This window comes from Choloepus didactylus, chromosome 20 (assembly GCF_015220235.1).
Source record: "Choloepus didactylus isolate mChoDid1 chromosome 20, mChoDid1.pri, whole genome shotgun sequence".
Taxonomy (NCBI): Eukaryota; Metazoa; Chordata; class Mammalia; order Pilosa; family Megalonychidae; genus Choloepus; species Choloepus didactylus.
The window spans coordinates 8071054-8097733 of NC_051326.1; the positions used below are offsets into that span (position 1 = coordinate 8071054).

The 26680-nt window shown below is 37.7% G+C and overlaps 2 protein-coding genes across 3 annotated transcripts in view; both read right to left on the minus strand.

Moving 5' to 3' along the window:
- WDR35 (WD repeat domain 35) overlaps positions 1-11806 on the minus strand; it is a 71567-nt gene extending 59761 nt beyond the window's left edge. For both annotated transcript variants that reach the window (XM_037812907.1, XM_037812906.1), the window contains exons 1-2: positions 11685-11806; positions 10898-11015 (exon numbers count right to left, since the gene is read on the minus strand). In XM_037812907.1, the coding sequence (XP_037668835.1) occupies positions 10898-11015; positions 11685-11708 (142 nt within the window). In that variant the 5' untranslated portion in view covers positions 11709-11806. The remainder of the gene's footprint in view (positions 1-10897; positions 11016-11684) is intronic.
- A 2641-nt stretch (positions 11807-14447) lies between these two features.
- Positions 14448-26680, minus strand: part of MATN3 (matrilin 3) — a 30397-nt gene continuing 18164 nt past the window's right edge. Inside the window, exons 9-10 of the mRNA XM_037812929.1 lie at positions 17529-17639; positions 14448-15406 (exon numbers count right to left, since the gene is read on the minus strand). Of these exons, the coding sequence (XP_037668857.1) occupies positions 15351-15406; positions 17529-17639 (167 nt within the window). The 3' untranslated portion in view covers positions 14448-15350. The remainder of the gene's footprint in view (positions 15407-17528; positions 17640-26680) is intronic.

Below are 26680 nucleotides of genomic sequence, written 5' to 3' on the forward strand. Positions count from 1 at the left end.
ATTTTTCTCACGGTGCAAACATAGACAATAATACATATCCCTTGAAAAGATATTATCCTAGTAAAATAGAGCAAAATGTATTAAAAAACACTAGTTTACTCAGTATACTAAGTATATTAATAATTATTATTGCTACTTATTCCTTCCCCAAAGATCACAAATAGAAATATTTATGACACATGGATTGAAAACTCTAAAAACACAAAGAGGCATCAAATAGTAAAGATTTTAGAAACAAGCTTTTACTAGATTTCACAGAATCTCATATTCATTCATTCATTTCTTCTTCCATTCAACAAAAATTTATTCAGTGTCTATCTACACTGTGTTCTGCACTGCAGAAGGTTCTAGATATAAAATGACAAATAAAGTGGCTAAGACCTCTCCCCTCAGAGAACTTATAGTCCACTGATGGGACAGATACTAAATACATACGCATGCACACACCTATATATATGTACGTATATATACAATTATAAACTGGGAAAATAAAAGCATAATAAGAGGAGGCAAGATGGCAGCATAGGGAGGTGTGGAATTTAGTTAGTCCCTTAGAGCAACTAGTAAATAGCCAGGAACAATTAGAAAATAGTCTAGAACAACTGATAGGGGGATATCCGTGACCAGACAACATCGTAAACCAGTCAGGAATGGGTGGAATGGCTGAGATCACAGCATAGAACTGTAAGTCAAGCTCCCCAAACTGCAAAGCTGGTGCCCCTCCCCTACCAGCACAGTAGGCTGAGTTGCAAAACTTCACTGTGGGAAAAAAGAAGCAGTCCCCGCCAAAAACAAGGGAATGTAGCTCAACCAAGCTCCAACTATGGCTTTAATTAACAAATTTGAACTACTGAATACATGCTACAAGCACAGATAAACCCAGAGCAAGCAGCAAAGAAACCCAGAGGTTCATCCTGGCAGAGAGGAGGCGGGGCTGGTGGGAAAATAAATAAATAAACAAACAAACAGAGGATTTGGGAGTCTGCTGAGCTTAGAATACTGGAAAAGGGCTGTGTCCAAGAAAAGGGGCACACAGACCCGAGTACCAACTCCAGTTTCTGCCTGATGAACTACAGGGAGGGGGACTGGCTCTGAAAAGGGAACTTGTTTTTCTCCTTTTTTTTTTTTTCTCTAATTCTGTGTAGGTCTTTAGAGAATGCCTCAGTCAGTGTCAGCTGTCAGCACTGACCCAGGCAAGGGTAGAGTTAAGATACTCAGAGAGTCAAAGGAAAAACTCAAGTATAAGAGACAATTCCCTAAAGGGCTTATCTTCCCTAAGAAAGGGGGGGTAAAAAGGGGGTGGGCCCAGCTCAAGTGGTGGCCCTCCCTCAGAGAACTCAGACCCCAGGGCCTGGGGGGGATAAAAAAAACAGAAACAGCCTAAGCCTGGCTTCTGACACTCTTGGTCCCTGGCCAGGACAGGGTACACTGAGAATTAAACACACTGTACCTCTTTACACCAGTGGGGAGCTGCAGGCTGATAAGCACCACCTCCTGGACAGGATAGGAAAAGCACAGAGTCTAGAGGCCTCACAGGAAAGTCTGACAATCTGCTGGGTCTCACGATCAGGGAAACCTGATACTGAATACAGCCTCCTCCTGAGATCTGAATCCCTCTGGTCTGGGAAAATTTGATTGGGGTAATAAGGAAACCAGATATCTAGACAACAAAAACTAACAAATCACACTAGGAAAAATGAAGACATAGCCCAGTCAAAGGAATAAACTTACACTTCAACTGAGATACAGGAATTGAAACAACTAATTATTAATCGGACAAATCTCCTAAATCAATTTAAAAATCAAATCAATGAGTTGAGGGAAGACATGACAAAAGAGATGAAGGATATAGAGAACATACTAGGCAAACATAAGGAAGAACTCGAAAGCTTGAAAACAACTGGCAGAACTTATGGGAATGAGAGGCACAACAGAAAAGATGAAAAACACAATGGAGACATATAACAGGAGATTTGAAGAGGCAAGAAGAAAAGATTCATGAAATGGAGGACAGGATAGCTGAAATCCTACACACAAAAGAACAGATAGGGAAAAGAATAGAAAAAATAGGAGCAAAGTCTCAGGGAACTGAATGACAACATGAAGACATGCATATACACGTCAAAGGTGTCCCAAAAGGAGAAGAAAAGGAAAAAGGGGCAGAAAGAATAATGGAGGAAATAATCCCTGAAAATTTTCCACCTCTTTTGAGGGATACAAAATTACAGATCTAAGAAGGGCAGTGTACCCCAAACAGAATAGATCCAAACAGACCTATGCCAAGACACTCAATAATCATATTATCAAATATCAAAGACAAAGAGAGAATTCTGAAAGCAGCAAGAGAAAAGTGATCCATAATCATACAAAGGAAGGTCAATAAGACTACGTAGAGATTTCTCATTAGAAACCATTAAGGTGAGAAGGCAATGGCATGATATATTTAAGATATTGAAAGAGAAAAACTGCGAACCAAGAATTCTATATCTGGCAAAACTGTCTTTCAAAAATGAGGAAGAGTTTAAAACATTCTCAGACAAACAAACACAGAGAGAGTTTGTGAACAAGGGACCTACTCTACAAGAAATACTAAAGGAAGCACTACAGGCAGATAGGAAAAGAAGGAGAGAGAAGTTTGGAGAAGAATGTAAAAATGAAGACTATCAGTAATGGCAAAAAGAGAGAGAGAGGAAAAAATAAAAATAAAATGAGATAAGACAAATAAAATACAAAAGACAAAAGGGTAGATAGTAGACATTAAGTTGAGTAAAATTAGTCAGAAACAAAAGGACAGATACTGTATGCTCTCACTAATGTGAACTAACATTGATGAGCAAAATTTGAGATTTGAGAACACAGGTTATCAGGAGATAGAAAGAGGTTAGAGATTGGACATTTGATGCTGAAAGAGTACAGAAGGTTAAACAGGATTGATTGTACAGATCCAGAAGTGAAATGGATAGCATAATACTGTGTGATGGTAATATAAATATTTTAAGTACTCTGAACAAAGATGAGTGTGAATATGGTTGAAAGAGGAAGGGTAAAGGCATGTATGATACAAGAAAGAAGGACAGAAGATAAAGACTGGGATTGTATAACTTAGCAAAACCTAAAGTGGACAAAGATGGTGATTAAATGTACAAATATAAGAATGTTTTTAAATGAGGGAGAACAAATGAATTTCAACATTGCAAGGTGTTGAAAATTGGATGGTATAGGGGAAAAAAATACAATCAATGCAAACTAAAGTCTATAGTTCACGGTAACACTGTAAGAAGCTTCCATTAACTGTAACAAAATCAATATACCAAAGCTAAATGTCTATAAGTGGGGGATATAAGAGAGTGACATGCGATTCTTGTTGGTGGTGATGATGTCTGACCTTTTTGTTATATTTTATTTTTATTTTTCTTCTATCTTTTGTATTTTTATTCTTCACTTTTTTTCTCCTTTTTCCTCTTTCTTGGGGAAGAGATGGAAATGTCCTCCTATATGTTGTGGTGGTGAATGCATAATTGTATGATAATACTGGGAATCATTGATTGTTTACTTAGGGTGGATTGTATGGTGTGTGAATAAAACTGTTAAAAATATAAACAGAGGGATACAAGTGCTGGAGAAAATATGAATGGAGGAATTTACCTATTTCCTGTTGGTAGGGAAGTAGAATGGCACAGCCCAGCTGGAGGGCAGTCTGGTGGTTCCACAGGAAGCTAAATATGGGGTTGCCATATGGTCCTGTAACCCCATTTTTGGGTATATACTTGGAAGAACTGAGAACATAGACATGAGTAGACATTGCACATTGAGGTTAATGGCAGCCATATTCATGATTCACAATGGATGGAGGTGACCTAAGGGTACATCGACTGATAAACAGAATGGTGAACTGTGGTGTATACGTACAATGGAATACCAAGCGGCAGCAAGAAGAAATGAAGTTGTGAGGTAGGCACCTAGGTGAACAGACCTTCAGAACAGTATGTTGAGTGGAATAAGCCAGAATCTAAAAGACAAACACTATAATGCCTCACTCATATGGACTGACTATCATGTGTAAACTCTGAGAATTGAATCTGAGAGCACAGGTTATCAGGGGAAGGCTTATAGTTAAGGTTCCTAGATTGTAAGCTCTTATAGCAGTCACATCTATTCATGAGTTGTAATGGTTATCTCTAAACTCTGAGATACTGAGCTGCTCAGTCCCTGTAACCTCAGGTATCTGTGTCATACCTGAGACTCAGAGATAGAGTTTGGCAGCTATGAATGTCAGCATTACCCCATACTGAAAATGTTTAAAAAGTTGAAAAAGACATCAAACTTCAATTAGAGATATGAACGAAATGGACTCGATTAGAACTAAGGTAAACCAGACTAAAGGGAAAAGAATGATATTGACTATGTTTTAAAGCCTCAACTTCTGTGTGAGACCAAAGGAAGAGATGTTTATTTGGTGCAAAATCTTACTTTCTGTAGCATGCTAAATAATTTAACTTGTATGGTCAATTTATTCAAACACCATAATTACATGGAACCTTGAATAAAGGGTGAGATCTGATTGGTTTGTACAGGTTAGCATGAATCCCCGATACATCCCAGAGTAATTTGGGCAGAGAATAAAAATGAATTTGCAAAGCCCCCTTGAGGGTCTGGAGAAAAATCTGGAAACATTAAACTTCCCCACCTGGGGAATTCCTGATATTCTCCCAAGCACTGGGAACTACCAATGTTATTAGGCCAAGTACTCGATCTTGAGGCTTGCCCTTATGAAGCTTGTTACTGCAAAGGAGAGGCTAAGCCTACTTACAATGGTGCCTAAGAGTCACCCCCAGAGAACCGCTTTTGTTGCTCAGATATGGCCTCTCTCTCTAAGCCCACTTGGCTGGTAAACTCACTGCCCTCCCCTCTATATGGGACATGACTCCTAGGGGTGTAAATCTCCCTAGCAATGTGGCACATGACTCCTGGGGATGAGCCTGGACTTGACATCATGGCACTGAGAAAAACTTCCTGACCAAAAGGGAGAAGAGAAACGGAAAAAATAAAGTTTCAGTGGCTGAGAGATCTCAAATGGAGTACAGAGGTCATTCTGGAGGTTATTCTTATACATTATATAGATATCCCTTTTTAGTTTTTAGTGTACTAGAATAGGTAGAAGGAAATACCTGAAACTGTTAAACTGCAATCCAGTATCCTTGATTCTTGAAGATGATCATATAACTTATACGGTGTGACTGTGTGATTGTCAAATCCTTGTGGCTCACACTCCCTTTATCCAATGTATTGACAAATGAGCAGAAAAAGGGGGACAAAAAGTATATGAGTAATAAGGGGGTAAAAGAAGTATGAGATGCTTTGGATGTTCTTTATCACCTTTATTTTTATTCTTATTCTTAATCTTATTTTTTGGAGTAATGAAAATGTTCAAAAAATTGATTATGGTGATGAATGCACAACTACATGATGTGATGATACTATGAACAACTGACTGTACACTTTGGATGATTGTATGGTATGTGAATATATCTCAATAAAATTGCATTAAAAAAGCATTTAAAAAAGAGACAATAACAGAGAAGACTTAATTTATAATGGAGAGAGGGAGAAGCAGGGAAGAAATGATATTTCTGAAATGATATTTAAACTGAAACTGAGGGATAAACTGAAGATAGACAGGCAAGGTGGGAAAAGAGGGAGAGCATTCCAGGTCAGGAAACAAAAAATACAAAAGCTCTAAGGTAGAAGTTTAGAGCCTTTGACAAACTGCAAGAAGGGTGATGTGCGTGAACAAAGGAGAGAATGTCCTAAGATGAAGCTGGACCAATAAGCAAAGGAAAAATCACATCATCTTTGTAGGAAACCAAAAGAAGTTTAGATTTTATCCAAAGTGCAATGGGAAGCCTTTAAAGATGTTTTTAAAATTTAAATTATTTATTCTCAATGGCTAATCATTCTACAGAGAATAATACAATATTAAAATATGTCATGTCAGTAAATTAGTCTTCACTTAGAAAATGTTTATTACACATAAAATATAGCAATTAAAACTTTCATTTAAGAATATGAATTTTATGCAAATTTCAGCAATTTGTGAAAATTGGAAATAAAGAAGTCAAAGCTAGAGAAAATTCTACTTTCAGATAAGACGCATCTTAAAATATTGTGGAAAATATTATTTATTCTGAAAACAATGTCAGGAAAGAATACCTGAGTGCCTCTAGAACTGCTAGTTCTTACTATCTGACTGCTGTTTGGAGAGCATAACAAGAATATACATTTACCATATAACACTTCAATCATCTATCAAACAATTAGGGTAGAATAAAAGTTGCTAACATACACATTAGGTTGAACTTTATATTTTTTAACCTATGGTTATTTCACTCATTTAATCTTCTAAAAAACTGGACTACATACAAATCTTATTTTAATATTCAAAAAATTTTGATGGAAACATTTTTCTTAACTTCTAACAATGCAAATCCATTCTAATGCCTTCACCAATATAGTAATTACAATCAAATAAAGTGAGTGATATGTGGTCCTAATGGTTTATAGGACTCATACAGTTGAAGGTGTGATGAAATAGCTCCATCTTGCCTTCTGTTTTTAGGTCTGAAACACAGTTCTGACTGTGCAACAGACATAGTTTTCTCTCTGTTAAACCGTAAGATAAAGCACTCTTCACAAAACACAAGCTGAAGATGAGAAGAATTAACTTTTCAAATTCAGTTTGACATACTAAACAAATATCATCCATATCCAAATACTGTCTCTTGCTAGCAGCAACTCCATAACTTCATCATGTAAAAAAGATATTTGCAAAATCCATCAGAAAGTTCTCAGATCTCCAAAGAAGTACAAAGTTTCAGAATGATGGTAAAGCCAGAATTGTACCAAGACTCCATCTGGGTATATTACTAAACTCCTCATAGCCAATAAAGTGATGAAACCCAATTGATACAGGAACAAAACTTAAGTAATATTGACATAATTTTCTAAAAGGACATACCAATAATCCTTGGATTTAGAAGGCATGCTGGAAACAATAAAATAAAGCATTTTAAGCCCAGGAAGAATTTTAGAATGAAATCTGTAATTCCAACAATCCTAAGTACCTCCCAGAAGTACAAATAATTCACAGCAGGATATGAAAAGATTAAGCTTTAAAATGTGACTGAGAATGAAAGGTGTAATAATGTAAGAGAACAGAAGTCCCTGCTAAGAATACCCATCACCAAGCACACAGGATCTCTGAGCACCTTCCCCTCAGAAAAACCTGTCTGACAATGCTTTTGTTCGCATATATAAAAGTTGTGAGCAGTCAAATTCCAAAAGAAATTCCTATTACATGCTGTGTTAATAAGTTTGGCAGCCAGAATCAAAATATATGGCAGACATTTTTGCAACGACTTCAGAAGACAGGAATTCTGAGCTGTTACCATGTCCTCTGAACTCCCTGGCACGAGCATCTGGCTGCCCTGCTTCTCTGTGGAAAAGACCCCACCAGCGACTACGGACACATCCATGGGTACAGCTATGGACACCTGACCTGATCCTTCCATAGCTTGGGTTTCATACCTACATTTTTAGGTATGCAGTTTATCTGAACACGAACATTGCCAGAAGGCAGGCAAGAACCTTCTCCTGTCAGTTACTTACGGGCACATGGGAATGGGGAGGCTTTCCCACTGCCTGCAGTTCCTGGGGTCCTCTGCAGATGGCCACAGATATTTTTCCCCTGACCCAAATTTTTGCTTCAGGTCTCCTCTCATAATGATGAGTGGATGGAGGCCATCACCCTCAAACCCTCAAAGCAACTCCTGCCCTGGCCCTTTAAAGACTTTTTAGCAGAGAAGTAATATGGTCCAATTCCTTTTTTAAAAAGATCACACTGGCTGGGTATGAAGAATGGATAAGAGGGAGGCAAGAGACAACGCAAGGAGGGAAACATACTCTAGGTGAGGGATGATGGTGGCTGGGGCTAGAGATGCAGCAGAGGAGGCCAAGGGAAAGGATGGATTCATGTACACTTTGAGACAGAAGCAACAGGAGAGTTGATAGAACGGATGTTCCGTGGGGAAAAGAGATGGTGTCTAGCTTGAGTGAATGGATGAAATTAGATATTTACTGAAATGGGGAAAACGGAAAGAAGAAATTTGGGAGAAGCTTAAGAGTTCAGTTTTGGATATATTAAGCATAAGATGTCTGTGAATGATTCCAGTGGAGATGTCCAAGTCTGAAAAATCAGAAAAAACGGGTCAGAGATACAAATTTAGGAATCATCACCCCATAGATAGCATTGAAAGCCATAACAATGAGAAAACAAACCTACAGAGCAAATAAAATGAAGAGAGAACCTACAAACAAATTCTCAGGAATTCCAACAGAAAAGAAGCAGTACCTAGTAGAGAGACTGAAGACTGGTCGGGGAGAAGGAGGGAAAGGGTAATATATTCAAATATAACAATCATTTTGAACATTTGACCTCTCCTGTTTTTGAAACATTATTTTTCAAGACAGGAGAGGTCAAAAACTGATATGAACCATAAAAGCTATTCATTAGATTTAAAACATAAAAGTCACTGGTGAGGGAGAGAAGAATGGGAGAGAGAAGAACTGATATTGAGAGGAGAAAGAATTAGTAATGAGGTCCCTGAAAGGAGGGCTACAGCAAAGCATGTGGAAATACTGACCTGTGAGAGAAGAATCACCTCCTTCCCCATCACAACCAAATGTAAAGAGATGGAGGCAAATGCTGGTTCTAGCTCCCTTCCTTATAAAGCAAAGGAGAAGAAACTGGAAAGGTTGCCACAGGGAATGCAAATTGGTGCAAACTTTCTGCAGGTTCATTTGGCTATTCATAATAAAAATCTCTATAAATGTTCACATCCCTTGCTCCAGTGAATTCCACTTCTAAAAATTTATCTTAGAAAGTAATTAAAGGATTATGTAAGGATTTGGAAACAAAGATACTGTTCTAAGAGCAAAAATGTGGAGACATCTAAATGTCCAATACTAGAAGTGTTTATGTAACAGAATTCCAATATAATGGAATATTAAATAGCTACTAAAAATGATGATATAGAAAATGATTTAGAAGAATATGCTAAAAACGGGGATTCTTGTATTATATTGCCAAATGACAAAGTTAAGCTACAAAACATTATTTATAATATCACATCTTCAGCATAGCACACTGCTTGATACGTAGTAGGCATACGATACATGGTGACTGTTATTGGAAGGACTTGCTGCATTACAACTATTATTATTAAATACAATAAGTTGACCTTGTTAGAATCTCCCAGCCATATTTTTCATATTTATCTCTTTCAGCATGATTCATATTCATTAAGCTCCAAAACAAATAATTTATTTGATTTTCCAAATTTGCATATTATCCTAGCTCACAAGAATCTATTTACCATCTTGCTCACAAATTTCCCATCTAATCACAATCAAAAGTACAGAGCAGGAAAAGAAATAGGTTAAGGAAAAAAACAAACAAACAAACCCTTCAATGTTAAACTAAACAAATGTGTTTCTTAACATAACTAAGACTTGCTACATAGTTTAAGAAAAGTTTTTAAAATGTGTGTGTGTGTGTATACATATATATATATATCACATATACATATATATGAGAAACATAAACAGCAAAAATTATTTTCTTCCAACACATAGGAAACTAAAGCTTTGAGAGATTAAATGACAAAACATCAGAAACCAAACTCTGATTAGTACATAAGCATCTAACTTCCAAACCTGCCTCTTTTTTCATGCACATCCAAACAATTATTCTCTTCTTTGCTACAGTTGACCATGAGCCCTTTGTTTAGCGGCTAAAAAAACAATGACTTGAAAGAGAGACAAACTTAGTTTCCTATCCCAGCTTGGCCACTTACTAGCTGTGTTAACTCGGGTTAATTATCAACCTCTCAGAGCCTCAGTCTTCTCAGCCAGAATACCTACCTCTCAAGAATATTGTGAGATTAAATGAGATAATGAACATTAAACACCTAGTTCCTAAAAGGTGCTCAATAAATACTTATGATTCACATCACTTTAAGTAGCAATGCTCCTCAATATGGTAGAAAACCAACAACACTGGTCTTACCAGAATCGCAAATTCTCAGCTCTCCTTTGGGAGTGCAGCCTAGAAATCCATTTTAACAACTTTTTCAGGTGATTCTTATGCCTAAAAAAGCCTGAGAGCAATGCTTTAAGGGATTCAACAGATATTTTAGTTCAATTCCCTCATTTTACAGAAGAGTGAACTTGCTGAAAGTCATTCAGTGGTCTTATAGCAGAGCTAAGATTCCAACTCTAATCTCCTTATAATGAGTCTAGAGCAACACTAGAGATGCTAAAGAAATGTGAAACTGTTGTGATTCTGAGAGAACCAGAAAAAGAAAGAAATCAAGTTGCAAAAGCAAAGACATTAATAAAAATGTAAAATATATTCCATTTTCTGTTCTTGGGCACAAAAGTACATAATCATTTACACAAGTGATAAGCAGATACGGTGATATAAGCCTGTAAATAATCTGCCAAAATGTGAGATTTTGTGACCTTGCTGAAATGCTGATTCCAATGATTTTTATTCGACTCTTAGTAATATAGAACAATAATTAAATACAGCACAAGGCACCATAGTGACTAAGTTTTCATTCTTCTTCACTTTCAATAACTTCAGCCAAAGCTATCTGATGTTTACATTAGATATTTCTACAGAAATACTCTAGAAAAGCACCATAAAACGTTTGTCTTGTTTTTTCTTTTAAAATAATTAGAATTACATCTTAACAAATACCATGAGCAAATCATGTTGAACAAATGATACTAGCCAATTTTCCATCAATTTCAAACATTTGGGCTTACATTCATTTACCTGTCTGTGTCTCTAATTTCAGAACTTTCAATAATCCATCTTCACCACCACATGCTATGAATCCTTGGTCCTTGTTCCAAGATATACATTTCAGTTTCACGTTATTGGGAATAGCAATCTGAAAAACAATCGCAGTCACTCCCGCGACTTTTCACAAAGGAGGTAGGAAGTGAGTCTACAGAAGATGAAGGCTGAAGAAAATCCCCCAAGAAAACTCCGATGGACTTGCAGGAGTATGAGCTGTTACGAAAATGGGCATAGTGCACTAAACTGCCCTGGGCCCTACCACTTGGGAAACAAGGGCAACGTGCGCACAGAGGACAGTGACTACAAAGGAACAAAAACGGGGGAGTCACCTGACGGAAAAGGGGGATAGGGTATAAATCCATAGCACTATTCCATATTTCCTTTCTGCACACACAACAAAAGGCTACCCTTGTGTTTTAACTTTGCTCTTGCCAGGCAGCCCCTGATGATCCAAAGAATTTAAGCCACCTGGATCAGCATCAGCTGGAGGATCAAAGAGAAGGATGGCGTGATCTGTCCTGCTGGCCCCAAAGGATCTGGCGAACGAAGCACGGGAGAGGGAGGGAGTCGTGAGAGAAGACAGCTATCTGGGGCTCGGGTACTGGCAGGAGGTCTGAGACTGGACCTGGCAGGAAGCGTGGAAGCGGGATGACAAAAACTCAATCATGCGGGGGGAGACGCCTATTTGCCGGAAAGATGTGGGAATCGCCCGCAGGATGCAGGAATGGAGGGGAAGCGGGGCACTCCCTGGGAAACTCACTTTCTTGCTCAAGTAAAAGAACATCCTGGGAACCCCGAGAGGACGACCCCAGCCGTCAAAGACCCGCCACAGGTAAGTTACTCTAAATCTCCAACCGAGAGTACAAGCAGCTCTAGGTAGCTCACGTCTCCCTGGCAACAGCCGCCGGATCGTTTCCGGGCCGCCGAGGGAGACTTCCGGTGTCGCCCACGCTCTGGGGGGCCCTGAGGCGTCACGCGCCTGCGCGGGCGACTGGAGTGGTCGCGGGACGGAAGTGGCGGGTTTCCCTAGTCCTGTTGCTTCTCCGCGGGTCAGCTTTCTGCTCGAGGCCGATTCGGGGACCTGCCAGCGCGGCGCACAGCTGTGGCGGCGTCCTGCTTCAGACCTCAGCGGCCTGCCTCGGCGCCTCGGCAACGCCCGCCCGAGCCTGCTCCCGGGAGACGCCGCACCTTTGACGGTGGCGGTCGACCTGCGCCCGGGGCGTTGATATAAACCGAGGCGACAAGGCGTCCGTTCACAAGAGGTCGCAGCGATTTAGGGTTTTGTGAGCCCTATAGTCCTACCATGGTTGTGAGGGAAAAGTTATACACCGTGTTTGTAGGCTGGCGACGTCTGCCAAGTGAAAGTGCCCGTGAGCCTTTCTTTTTAGTCCTTACATTCCTTCCCTGTGCCTTTGGGGAGTTGAGAAACCCCCGGAGCAATTTGGGGTTAGGGGATTTTATTTATTCCGTTTGTCTTAGAATGTTGTAGCAGTTTAATTTGTTGCTTCAGCCCGAGGATCTTTATAAAAGGAATAATGGATGAGCTTTGAGCCATTACAACATAGAATTGCCGTTAGGGCGTTGCCTCCCAATTAAAATATTTTATTTGAGCTATGTGGTATTTTTCTCTCCTGGGGAGGACTATTCTATATTTTTTTCTTTTTCTACCTTATTTCTTCATTCTTTATCCTTTTTGAACTACTAGAGAGTTAAAAGCAGCAAAATCCTAGACCTAGAGCAGCAATCCAAGTGAAGCCACACCAGTGAAATTTATTTTCAGCCGTCATTTGTGTATCTCTCGTTTTCCCTTTTTACCGTATTCTGCCGCTACCAGTATTGCTTTGTTTAATCTAACACGTATTTTATGCAGCAGTAAGGAATTTTCCACTGGGACTCTTGCCCCACCTCAGGCAAATCTTCATATCCTTTGGCCGCCTCTGTTGCTTCACTCAGCACACCCAAGAATTGACAGGGGTCTCTGGTACCTTTCCTAGCAAATCTAAACGCCGTCTAAAATCCGATCTTCCCTCAAACCAAAAATTCTTCACTCTGGTGCCCCCACTCCAAACAAGCCAACATGCCTGCTACATGTGATGGTTAAGTTCATGTGTCGACTTGGCTAGGTTATGGCATCCAATTGTTAGGTCAAGCAAGCACTGCCTGATTGATACTCTGAATAAATTTCACAGATGTATTTATATCATCAGTTTATTGCATCCTTGGCTGGTCACATCTGAAATCAATCAAGGAGATTATCTTCAGGAACTGACAGGAGTCTCCTCATCCAATAAGTTGGAGGCTTTAAAAGTGAGAACTCAGGATTTCAGCGTCAAAAAGAAGAATTTCTGTCTCTACTCCAGACAGCCAGCTTCTCCTGGGGAATTCAGTGTCACCTTCACCAGAGTTTCCAACTTGCAGTCTGCCCTACAGAATTTGGATTTGCCAGATCCTCAGGGTCCTGCCAGTCAGTTCCTATAATAAACCTCTTAATATTTACATGCATATGTATATCGTATCAATTCTGCTTCTCTGGAGAACACTAATACACAGCATTCTATCTGGCTCTGCTTCTAAGACTGTTTTATATATCCTATAATGTTCCTCCTCTCTTGGCCCATTGTGTGTCTCCAAACTGGCACAAATCAGGTCTCCCTGAGAAATCTGTTACAAACTTAACCCACATCCCATCTAGACATTATCTATTTTCAATTATATGTGAATATTTTTTCAGCATCAAACTAAATTCTTAAGTAGGATAAATGGGCATCTGCTCACATCATTCCTATACTTAAGCCATGAAACAAATCAGTATTATCTAAGCCAGAGGCTTCTAATCAACTGCCCAATTATAAAGCACAGTTTAGTTGAAGGTAGTTACTGATGGTCACCGTCTTTCTCTTTAAATACCTTTCCCTAGTTCTTGTTCATTTATTCCTTTTATAGCACCATTTCTCTCTGACACATTAATATATATTATCAATTCTATGGTGAAATAAGTTGGGGAAAGTAATAGGACCATTGTGTCCTTTCCAAAACCTTGAAAAGTAACAATATATGTTTCATATAATGTATGCTATCTTGACACAGTAAAAATATTTATTTTGCACCCCTTGAAAGTTTATGTTTTAGATTTTCGGCTGTTCTGAGTTTACAATTATAGGTTACATCTGTTTTTCAGGAGCTTATATTAACATAAAGCTCATGATTATTTTGTCTAAATATAGATAATTTTGTGTTTTTCCCTTTCCCACAGCGTACTTAATCAAAGCCTTTCTATGTAACCTGAATTTACAGTTTTAGCCTCAAGAGCATGAGATTAAATTGTAAGTCTCAACATTTTCTGTCCTTTGGTAAGATATTGTTATATATTCAAAATAATTGTTAATTCAATCAGTTTAATTTAAAGAAATGTTTAATAGACAAAATTGACGAGTCATACAAAAAAGACATGACAGTAATATATAAAGATAATAACTCGTTTATTATATTAAAGATAATACAAATCAAAAAAGGAATTGAGTAGTACACAATTTAAAGGGCAGTGTTGTTAGTTCTAAATGTTATGTTTTATGACTGAAAAAAACTATATGTATCAAATATATAAGTGAAAAAACGTTAGGCATATCATTAACATTTAAAAAGACAACATGCATTTTATTGCTTGTTATAGCAATATTTATAAACATGTAATTTTATTGATTGCATCCTGTAGCAAAACAATAAAGTAAATTTAGCCATATTCATCCTTGGTAAAAAGTTATAATGCTTTTAATTCACAACTAAACTAGTTCTCTTTAGTTATGCATTTCTTTCTAATATCAGAATGAATTAAAAATGCCATGTAATGTGCAATCTGTGTTAACTATTTTTAGATTATCTGTATTACAACCCCCGATCACAGTGTCAATGGTACTCCAGCTTAAACAAGCAAAAAACAAAAAGTGTTAAAAGAAAACATTCCTGAATTTTATTCACCTCAATTTAAGTATATAAACTTATTATGTGTAAATACTTTGTACAGTTTACACTCTCAGTAATAAGACTGGTTTATATTATGAATACTATCAAGAGAAAATAGTTACCAAGTGAATATGGTTCTCTTCCTAATATAAATATTTAAAAATTAAATGGCTCAATTAGTAAAGAACAATTAAAATTTTCATTCTATTTCTTACCAACCATTTCACAGTCATAGTTTAAAGCCACTAAAAGTTTGCTTTTAATAAGAATCTGGACATTTATTTCCTTGGAAAAATCATGCTGATTCTCCTGAAAATCCTCATACTATTTATCCAGTAATACTGAAGCATTCATAATGACAAATTATTAGCAGATACATTAGAAATACTTAATAAGTGCCCAGAAAGATAAATGAGCTTTAATTATACCAAGCTCTCCATGTTTCCTGGTGAAAAGTTTGAGCAATTTAACGATGTATTTGTCCATATTCATTTACTTTCAACTTCTCCAAAATGCCATCAAGTAGAGAGTTGTTAAGGCCGGCACCATTTGTTACACATTAGTAAGGTAAACAAACTTTCAAACACTTCAACACTAGCTGAAAGAAAACATGTAAGTCCTGTTTTAAGTGATAAAGAAGAGCTAAATTGTTTACTTACCAAAAGACTCATTTAATCTAAAACTGAGAAATTTTGTTCTTCAGGGATCATGATATAAAGCAGTGCTCTTCAAATGTTTTTGCTTATATATCCCCTAAAATAATTTTGACAAATAAGCACTCTCTTGTGCGTATTGAAGTTATATGACAATTGTTGCCATAAGCCTAAATAGTTACGATGTATGTAATTTCTGGTGTAGTATAAATATTGACACTTTAAAATAAAATATAAATCAATCTTTAAAATGTATCCAATGTGATATTAATACCATACTGAATTGATTCCTACTGTCTTCGTCTATAATAAAGTATTTAATGTAAAAGAATTCATATTTCCTTTCTACTTTCTCCCACAGAATTTTATTCTTCTCAGTGTCTTGGAAATCTTTTCTTGATTACTGTTTATGCTCCTCTGGAATAAACTTATACAAACAACAATATATATTACTATATATGTACATATATTGAACAGTATATATATTTAAATTAACCTGTAAATTAATTTTTGAGACCATAAGGCCCTAAATTTTTAAAAATCATCTGAACTGAGTTACCAATTCAACTATTATGAGCACATATCTAAACAACAAATAAATTACTAATTTTAACCAAAAAAAATATTTTAAAAAAGGGTAAAATTTATTTGGAAAGACATCTCTTAATTGGTTGGATTGGGGAAGCAGTGTTTATGAATCCTTGATTAAAGGATTGCTAATTTGTCCCTTTGTTTGGCTCTCTGGAGATTTTACTTTCCCAGGAAATGCACCTTCTGTAAGATTCAGGGTAAGTGAGAAATATGCCTTTCCTGTGTAAAGCGAGGAGAATGGTGTTACTGAAAAGGAAGATGGGGAAAAAGAATGGCAACTGACTGTAAGTATTGTTTTAGGCAGATAACTTAAGGATGTGAAAGATTTAGAAACTGATTCCTTTAAAGCTGTGCCCCTCTGTGCCTCTGCATACTCCTAGGATATACAGCTTCTGGGTGGGCTGACTTGTGCATGCCAGTGTGGACTTGGTCTTGGTGTGCAGTCTGGTGGCTGTGGACCCATTTTAAGTAAGAGCTCCCCAAGACATTACTTCAGTTAAGGTGTGGCCCACCTGAATCAGGTTGGGCTTCAGTCTAGATTACTGAATTCCTTTGTGAGTGAGTGAAAGACAGAAGGAAAGAGAAGCCATGAGAAGCTAAAAGCCAGAAGTGATGGAGAGGATTTCCCCATGTGACAGAAAAGCCAAGGAACCCCAAGGATTGCCGGCAGCCAGCCCTAGAATGCCACAGTCTTCGGGGAAAAAGCATCAGCTTGCTGGCACCTCAGTTTTGGACTTTTCCTGGCCTCAAAACTGTGAGCCAATAACTTCCCATTGCTTAAGCCAACCCATTGCATGACATTTGTTTTAGCAGCCAGGAAACTAAAACACCTACCACAATTTCAGTACCACTCCCACATGGCACCTCAGAAAAGAGTTGTTTCACTTGTGCTGTGCTGAGAGAAAAGTCCTTTTCCTGAGTTACTCCTCTGGCTAAATAACTGATTTTGAAAGTTTATGAGACAGTTCCATGTCATACTTTGAAATCTGCTCTTTGACCACTTGTGCAGCTAAAATATACAACTCTGTGCGATCTGAGCTATCACCGCCCCTTACTCAGCTGACTCATCTTGTATCTGTACAGTTTCTGAACTAGGAAAGCCATAATAAAGAGTCAGCATGATAGCACCCTGTTTTAGGAGTACATACTGCTATGGAAAAGCACTAGGGTAAGAAGTAGGGAGCTTTTCCATGTAGCTACTAAATGAGTGAAATGGTCTTTTAAAACATTGAAAAAGAACTCTCATATATACATATTTTTTAAAGCTGTATGTTACTACTCCTCATCTTAAAACTTAAGCGATAAGGCACTTGTCCTGTGGAATGTCCTAAAATGTTTGGTTCAACTTGAGTACCTAAGTGGGCTTCAAGCAGAAGCAGAAAAACTTTCCGAAAGGATATGTCTGGTGTTCAGCCTCTGGAGATGTGAGCTGACCTTCTCTTGGAATATCAGGGTGGCTTCACATCTGCAAGCATCTTCAGTGGAAATGAGTCTTCGTGCTTCTTCAATGGCTGGAAGCATTGACAGCATAAAAAATATAGCTAATTAGGAATTGTAACAAATTAGGAAGTCTGTGACTCAATATTTCCCATTTTAAAACTTACCTGAATGAATTTGTCAGGAGGTAAAGGATGTAGGAGCAAACAGACACAAACCTATTTGAGCTAATAAACAAATTCAGTAGAGTGGCGGGATATAAGATTAATGCACATAAGTTGGTAATGTTCCTATACACTATAAAGACCTAACTGAAGAAGCAATAAAAAAAAATTCCATTCACAATAGCAAGTAAAAAAATCAAGAACCAAGGAATAAACTTAACCAAGGACATAAAAGACACAGAAAATTACAAAATTTTACTAAAAGAAATAAAAAAGGACCTAAATAGGTAGAAAAATATTCCATGCTCATGGATAGGAAGACTAAACATTGTTAAGATGTCAATTCTACCCAAACTGATCTACAGATTCAATGCAACCCCAATCCAAATTCCAACAATCTACTTTGCACATTTGGAAAAGCTTGTTACCAAATTTATTTAGAAGGGAAAGGGGCCTCAAATTGCCAAAAAACATCCTAAAAAAGAAGAACAAAGTGGGAGGATATACACTTCCAGACTTTGAAGCCTACTATAAAACTAAAGTGGTCAAAACAGCATGGTATTGGCATAAAGACAGACATGTTGATCAATGGAATCAAATTGAGAGTTCAGAAATAGACCCCCAGATATATGGTTGACTGATTTTTGATAAGGCCCCAATCCACTGAACTGGGACAGAACAGTCTCTCCAAAAAATGGGGCTGGGAGAACTGGATAGCCATAACAAAAAGAATGAAAGAGGACCCCTACCTCACACCCTGTACAAAAATTAACTCAAAGTGGATCAAAGACATCAATATAAGAGACAGTACCATAAAACTGATAGAATTTAATGTAGGTAAACATCTTCAAAACCTAGTATTAGGAGGTTGCTTCTTAGACCTTACACCCAAAGCACAAGATATTTTGGGTCATGAAAATTGTTTAAAACAGAGAGTGATGATGATTGTACAACAAAATAAAGTATAAGTGATGTGAGATATAGATGGATTATCGTAGGGAATAAAAGAGCAAACAGAAGAGGAGAAATACTTTGCAAATGTTAATGTCACAGAAAAAGGTATATTAACAGACATTGGGAAAATGTTTACAATTGTCAAAGCCTGCTGGGTATGTGAGTTTGTTACATTATTCTCTATACTTTTGTATTGTCTGAAATTTTCCAAGATAAAAAGTAAATTAAAAAAAAAAATGGTTGGTGTAGGGAGGAGCCAAGTAAACAGAGATAAGACAATCTTTTTATGATACTGTGTTCTCAATAAGAAATGAAAATGAGGAAAACAGTCCTTTATTTGTGTGGCCAGAATGTTTCAAAGATTAAAATTAGATAATTCCCCATTTCCTATACAAGAGTGTTATTCCATTGAATGGTTTGAATTGAGAGTCCTACATCTTACCCATAAATACTCTGGAAATAAAAATTCAGGTTTGTATTGACATTTAAGCAAAACACCTGGGAGAGTGACTAAGCTAGCTCCTGTTTCTTTCTGTAATTCAGTGAGGCAGCTATCCCTATTCAAGATTGTAGCCCCTAAAGCCACCTGATAGGGCTGAGGATAACTTTCCAGGTTTGAAGGCTGATACAAAATCTTCCAATCGAAAAGTACTATTGCCCGAAGACAGGCAATAGTCCTTTGCTCCAACATTTTCTCTCACATTCTACAAAAATAAGATTTAGGTCTGGGAACCATATATTCACATGGTTAAATATCATCTATCTACCTGTCCAAATGCTATTGAATGTTTTTCGGACAGCCAATCCAAATCCCAACTCAATCAGGAGACTAATTAATCAGTTAGTAAATCAGAAAGTATCTGTTAAATATCACCTACATGCCCATCACTTCTGAACAGAATATAAAATGAGTGAGTACTCAGAACACTTCTCTGGTGTCTGTATTGCCTGATGCACTATAAGCTCTATGAGAGAAGAGGCTATGAGAAAATTGGGCAAGACTGTCATTATGAAAGGAATTACTTTGAGTTTCTTTTAGAACATACTCAGTTTGAATTTACCTGGTGGATACCTTAATTAAAATACCCCAAAGAAAGACAGAAAGCTGGAATGGAGCACAGCTGAAAGTTGAGCAATGGATCTACTCACAGTAGCATCAAAAAGAATAAGATACTTAGGAATAAATTTAACAAAAGAAGTGCAAGACTCACACGCCAAAAACTACAAAATGTTGCTGAAAGAAATTAAATACCAAAGTAAACAAAAAGACATCCCATGTTAATAGATTGAAAGATTGCTAAAATGGCAGTATTCCCCAGATTGAGCTATAGATTCAACACATCCCTATCAAAACCCCAGGTACATTTTTGCAGAAACTGACAAGCTGATTCTAAAACTTACATGGAAAGGCAAGGGATCCAGAATAGCAAAAACAATCTTAAAAAGAAGAACAAAGTTGGAGGACTCACACTTCATGATTTCAAAACTTACTACAAGGCTACAGTAATCTAGACAATGTAGATTCTATTCCATTGATCCATATATCTATCTGTAAGCCAAAATAAAAGCGGAGGATTTTTGGAGTTCTGGTGAACATAGAAAGGGGAAGGGCGCTGAGGTGCATATGCAAATCCCGAAGAAAAGCTGATCTCTCTGCCCTGTGGACCTTTCCTTAATGGCCCTGATTACTTTGTCTCTTAGCATTTCAATAACCCATTAGATCTCTGAGGAGGGCCCTTTTTTTTTTTTTAATCCTTTTTTCTTTTTCTAAAACAATTACTCTAAGAAGCCCAATACAGAAAGCTTCAAAGACTTACAATTTGGGCAGGTCAAGTCAAGAGCAGAACTAGGACAGCTCTGAGACAAAACGCAATAATCCAGTGGCTGAGAAAATTCACTAAACACCACAACTTCCCAAGAAAAGGGGGGTGTCCGCTCACAGCCATCATCCTGGTGGGTGGACAGGAAACACTCCTGCCCATCGCCAGCCCCATAGCCCAGAACTGCCCCAGACAACCCAGTGTGACGGAAGTGCTTCAAATAACAGGCACACACCACAAAACTGGGCGTGGACATTAGCCTTCCCTGCAACCTCAGCTGATTGTCCCAGAGTTGGGAAGGTAGAGCAGTGTGAATTAACAAAGCCCCATTCAGCCATCATTTCAGCAGACTGGGAGCCTCCCTACACAGCCCAGCAGCCCAGAACTGCCCTGGGGGGACAGCACTCACCTGTGACATAGCACAGTCATCCCTCAACAGAGGACCCGGGGTGCACGGCCTGAAAGAGGGGCCCACTTGCAAGTCTCAGGAGCCATACGCCAATACCAAGGACTTGTGGGTCAGTGGCAGAGACAAACTGTGGCAGGACTGAACTGAACGATTAGACTATTGCAGCAACTTTAAAACTCTAGGATCACCAGGGAGATTTGATTGTTAGAGCCACCCCCCCCTCCCTGACTGCCCAGAAACACGCCCCATTTACAGGGCAGGCAACACCAACTACACACGCAAGCTTGGTACACCAATTGGACCACACAAGACTCACTCCCCCACTCACCAAAAAGGCTAAGCAGGGGAGAACTGGCTTGTGGAGAACAGGTGGCTCGTGGACGCCACCTGCTGGTTAGTTAGAGAAAGTGTACTCCACGAAGCTGTAGATCCGATAAATTAGAGATAAGGACTTCAATAGGTCTACAAACCCTAAAAGAACCCTATCAAGTTCAGCAAATGCCACGAGGCCAAAAACAACAGAAAATTATAAAGCATATGAAAAAACCAGACGATATGGATAACCCAAGCCCAAGCACCCAAATCAAAAGACCCGAAGAGACACAGCACCTAGAGCAGCTACTCAAAGAACTAAAGATGAACAATGAGACCATAGTACGGGATATGAAGGAAATCAAGAAGACTCTAGAAGAGCATAAAGAAGACATTGCAAGACTAAATAAAAAAATGGATGATCTTATGGAAATTAAAGAAACTGTTGACCAAATTAAAAAGATTCTGGACACTCATAGTACAAGACTAGAGGAAGTTGAACAACGAATCAGTGACCTCGAAGATGACAGAATGGAAAATGAAAGCATAAAAGAAAGAATGGGGAAAAAAATTGAAAAAATCGAAATGGACCTCAGGGATATGATAGATAATATGAAACGTCCAAATATAAGACTCATTGGTGTCCCAGAAGGGGAAGAAAAGGGTAAAGGTCTAGGAAGAGTATTCAAAGAAATTGTAGGGGAAAACTTCCCAAATCTTCTAAACAACATAAATACACAAATCATAAATGCTCAGCGAACCCCAAATAGAATAAATACAAATAAACCCACTCCAAGACATATACTGATCACACTGTCAAACACAGAAGAGAAGGAGCAAGTTCTGAAAGCAGCAAGAGAAAAGCAATTCACCACATACAAAGGAAACAGCATAAGACTAAGTAGTGACTACTCAGCAGCCACCATGGAAGCGAGAAGGCAGTGGTACGATATATTTAAAATTCTGAGTGAGAAAAATTTCCAGCCAAGAATACTTTATCCAGCAAAGCTCTCCTTCAAATTTGAGGGAGAGCTTAAATTTTTCACAGACAAACAAATGCTGAGAGAATTTGCTAACAAGAGACCTGCGCTACTGGAGATACTCAAGGGAGCCCTACAGACAGAGAAACAAAGAAAGGACAGAGAGACTTGGAGAAAGGTTCAGTACTAAAGAGATTCGGTATGGGTACAATAAAGGATATTAATAGACAGAGGGGAAAAATATGACAAACATAAACCAAAGGATAAGATGGCTGATTCAAGAAATGCCTTCACGGTTATAACATTGAATGTAAATGGATTAAACTCCCCAATTAAAAGATATAGATTCGCAGAATGGATCAAAAAAAATGAACCATCAATATGTTGCTTACAAGAGACTCATCTTAGACACAGGGACACAAAGAAACTCAAAGTGAAAGGATGGAAAAAAATATTTCATGCAAGCTACAGCCAAAAGAAAGCAAGTATAGCAATATTAATCTCAGATAAAATAGACTTCAAATGCAGGGATGTTTTGAAAGACAAAGAAGGCCACTACATACTAATAAAAGGGGCAATTCAGCAAGAAGAAATAACAATCGTAAATGTCTATGCACCCAATCAAGGTGCCACAAAATACATGAGAGAAACACTGGCAAAACTAAAGGAAGCAATTGAAGTTTCAACAATAATTGTGGGAGACTTCAACACATCACTCTCTCCTATAGATAGATCAACCAGACAGAAGACCAATAAGGAAATTGAAAACCTAAACAATCTGCTAAATGAATTAGATTTAACAGACATATACAGGACATTACATCCCAAATCACCAGGATACACATACTTTTCTAGTGCTCACGGAACTTTCTCCAGAATAGATCATATGCTGGGACATAAAACAAGCCTCAATAAATTTAAAAAGATTGAAATTATTCAAAGCACATTCTCTGACCACAATGGAATACAATTAGAAGTCAATAATCATCAGAGACTTAGAAAATTCACAAATACCTGGAGGTTAAACAACACACTCCTAAACAATCAGTGGGTTAAAGAAGAAATAGCAAGAGAAATTGCTAAATATATAGAGACGAATGAAAATGAGAACACAACATACCAAAACCTATGGGATACAGCAAAAGCAGTGCTAAGGGGGAAATTTATAGCACTAAACGCATATATTAAAAAGGAAGAAAGAGCCAAAATCAAAGAACTAATGGATCAACTGAAGAAGCTAGAAAATGAACAGCAAACCAATCCTAAACCAAGTAGAAGAAAAGAAATAACAAGGATTAAAGCAGAAATAAATGACATAGAGAACAAAAAAACAATAGAGAGGATAAATATCACCAAAAGTTGGTTCTTTGAGAAGATCAACAAGATTGACAAGCCCCTAGCTAGACTGACAAAATCAAAAAGAGAGAAGACCCATATAAACAAAATAATGAATGAAAAAGGTGACATAACTGCAGATCCTGAAGAAATTAAAAAAATTATAAGAGGATACTATGAACAACTGTATTGCAACAAACTGGATAATGTAGAGGAAATGGACAATTTCCTGGAAACATATGAACAACCTAGACTGACCAGAGAAGAAATAGAAGACCTCAACCAACCCATCACAAGCAAAGAGATCCAATCAGTTATCAAAAATCTTCCCACAAATAAATGCCCAGGGCCAGATGGCTTCACAGGGAATTCTACCAAACTTTCCAGAAAGAACTGACACCAATCTTACTCAAACTCTTTCAAAACATTGAAGAAAAGGGAACACTACCTAACTCATTTTATGAAGCTAACATCAATCTAATACCAAAACCAGGCAAAGATGCTACAAAAAAAGGAAAACTACCGGCAAATCTCCCTAATGAATATAGATGCAAAAATCCTCAACAAAATACTTGCAAATCGAATCCAAAGACACATTAAAAAAATCATACACCATGACCAAGTGGGGTTTATTCCAGGCATGCAAGGATGGTTCAACATAAGAAAATCAATCAATGTATTACAACACATTAACAAGTCAAAAGGGAAAAATCAATTGATCATCTCAATAGATGCTGAAAAAGCATTTGACAAAATCCAAAATCCCTTTTTGATAAAAACACTTCAAAAGGTAGGAATTGAAGGAAACTTCCTCAACATGATAAAGAGCATATATGAAAAACCCACAGCCAGCATAGTACTCAATGGTGAGAGACTGAAAGCCTTCCCTCTAAGATCAGGAACAAGACAAGGATGCCCGCTGTCACCACTGTTATTCAACATTGTGCTGGAAGTGCTAGCCAGGGCAATCCGGCAAGACAAAGAAATAAAAGGCATCCAAACTGGAAAAGAAGAAGTAAAACTGTCATTGTTTGCAGATGATATGATCTTATATCTAGAAAACCCTGAGAAATCGACGATACAGCTACTAGAGCTAATAAACAAATTTAGCAAAGTAGCGGGATACAAGGTTAATGCACATAAGTCAGTAATGTTTCTATATGCTAGAAATGAACAAACTGAAGAGACACTCAAGAAAAAGATACCATTTTCAATAGCAACTAAAAAAATCAAGTACCTAGGAATAAACTTAACCAAAGATGTAAAAGACCTATACAAAGAAAACTACATAACTCTACTAAAAGAAATAGAAGGGGACCTTAAAAGATGGAAAAATATTCCATGTTCATGGATAGGAAGACTAAATGTCATTAAGATGTCAATTCTACCCAAACTCATCTACAGATTCAATGCAATCCCAATCAAAATTCCAACAACCTACTTTGCAGACTTGGAAAAGCTAGTTATCAAATTTATTTGGAAAGGGAAGATGCCTCGAATTGCTAAAGACACTCTAAAAAGAAAAACGAAGTGGGAGGACTTACACTCCCTGACTTTGAAGCTTATTATAAAGCCACAGTTGCCAAAACAGCATGGTACTGGCACAAAGATAGACATATAGATCAATGGAATCGAATTGAGAATTCGGAGATAGACCCTCAGATCTATGGCCGACTGATCTTTGATAAGGCCCCCAAAGTCACTGAACTGAGTCATAATGGTCTTTTCAACAAATGGGGCTGGGAGAGTTGGATATCCATATCCAAAAGAATGAAAGAGGACCCCTACCTCACCCCCTACACAAAAATTAACTCAAAATGGACCAAAGATCTCAATATAAAAGAAAGTACCATAAAACTCCTAGAAGATAATGTAGGAAAACATCTTCAAGACCTTGTATTAGGCGGCCACTTCCTAGACTTTACACCCAAAGCACAAGCAACAAAAGAGAAAATAGATAAATGGGAACTCCTCAAGCTTAGAAGTTTCTGCACCTCAAAGGAATTTCTCAAAAAGGTAAAGAGGCAGCCAACTCAATGGGAAAAAATTTTTGGAAACCATGTATCTGACAAAAGACTGATATCTTGCATATATAAAGAAATCCTACAACTCAATGACAATAGTACAGTCGGCCCAATTATAAAATGGGCAAAAGATATGAAAAGACAGTTCTCTGAAGAGGAAATACAAATGGCCAAGAAACACATGAAAAAATGTTCAGCTTCACTAGCTATTAGAGAGATGCAAATTAAGACCACAATGAGATACCATCTAACACCAATTAGAATGGCTGCCATTAAACAAACAGGAAACTACAAATGCTGGAGGGGATGTGGGGAAATTGGAACTCTTATTCATTGTTGGTGGGACTGTATAATGGTTCAGCCACTCTGGAAGTCAGTCTGGCAGTTCCTTAGAAAACTAGATATAGAGTTACCATTCGATCCAGCGATTGCACTTCTCGGTATATACCCGGAAGATCGGAAAGCAGTGACACGAACAGATATCTGCACGCCAATGTTCATAGCAGCATTATTCACAATTGCCAAGAGATGGAAACAACCCAAATGTCCTTCAACAGATGAGTGGATAAATAAAATGTGGTATATACACACGATGGAATACTACGCGGCAGTAAGAAGGAACGATCTCGTGAAACATATGACAACATGGATGAACCTTGAAGACATAATGCTGAGCGAAATAAGCCAGGCACAAAAAGAGAAATATTATATGCTACCACTAATGTGAACTTTGAAAAATGTAAAACAAATGGTTTATAATGTAGAATGTAGGGGAACTAGCAATAGAGAGCAATTAAGGAAGGGGGAACAATAATCCAAGAAGAACAGATAAGCTATTTAACGTTCTGGGGATGCCCAGGAATGACTATGGTCTGTTAATTTCTGATGGATATAGTAGGAGCAAGTTCACAGAAATGTTGCTATATTAGGTAACTTTCTTGGGGTAAAGTAGGAACATGTTGGAAGTTAAGCAGTTATCTTAGGTTAGTTGTCTTTTTCTTACTCCCTTGTTATGGTCTCTTTGAAATGTTCTTTTATTGTATGTTTGTTTTATTTTTAACTTTTTTTTCATACAGTTGATTTAAAAAAGAAGGGAAAGTTAAAAAAAAAAAAAAGA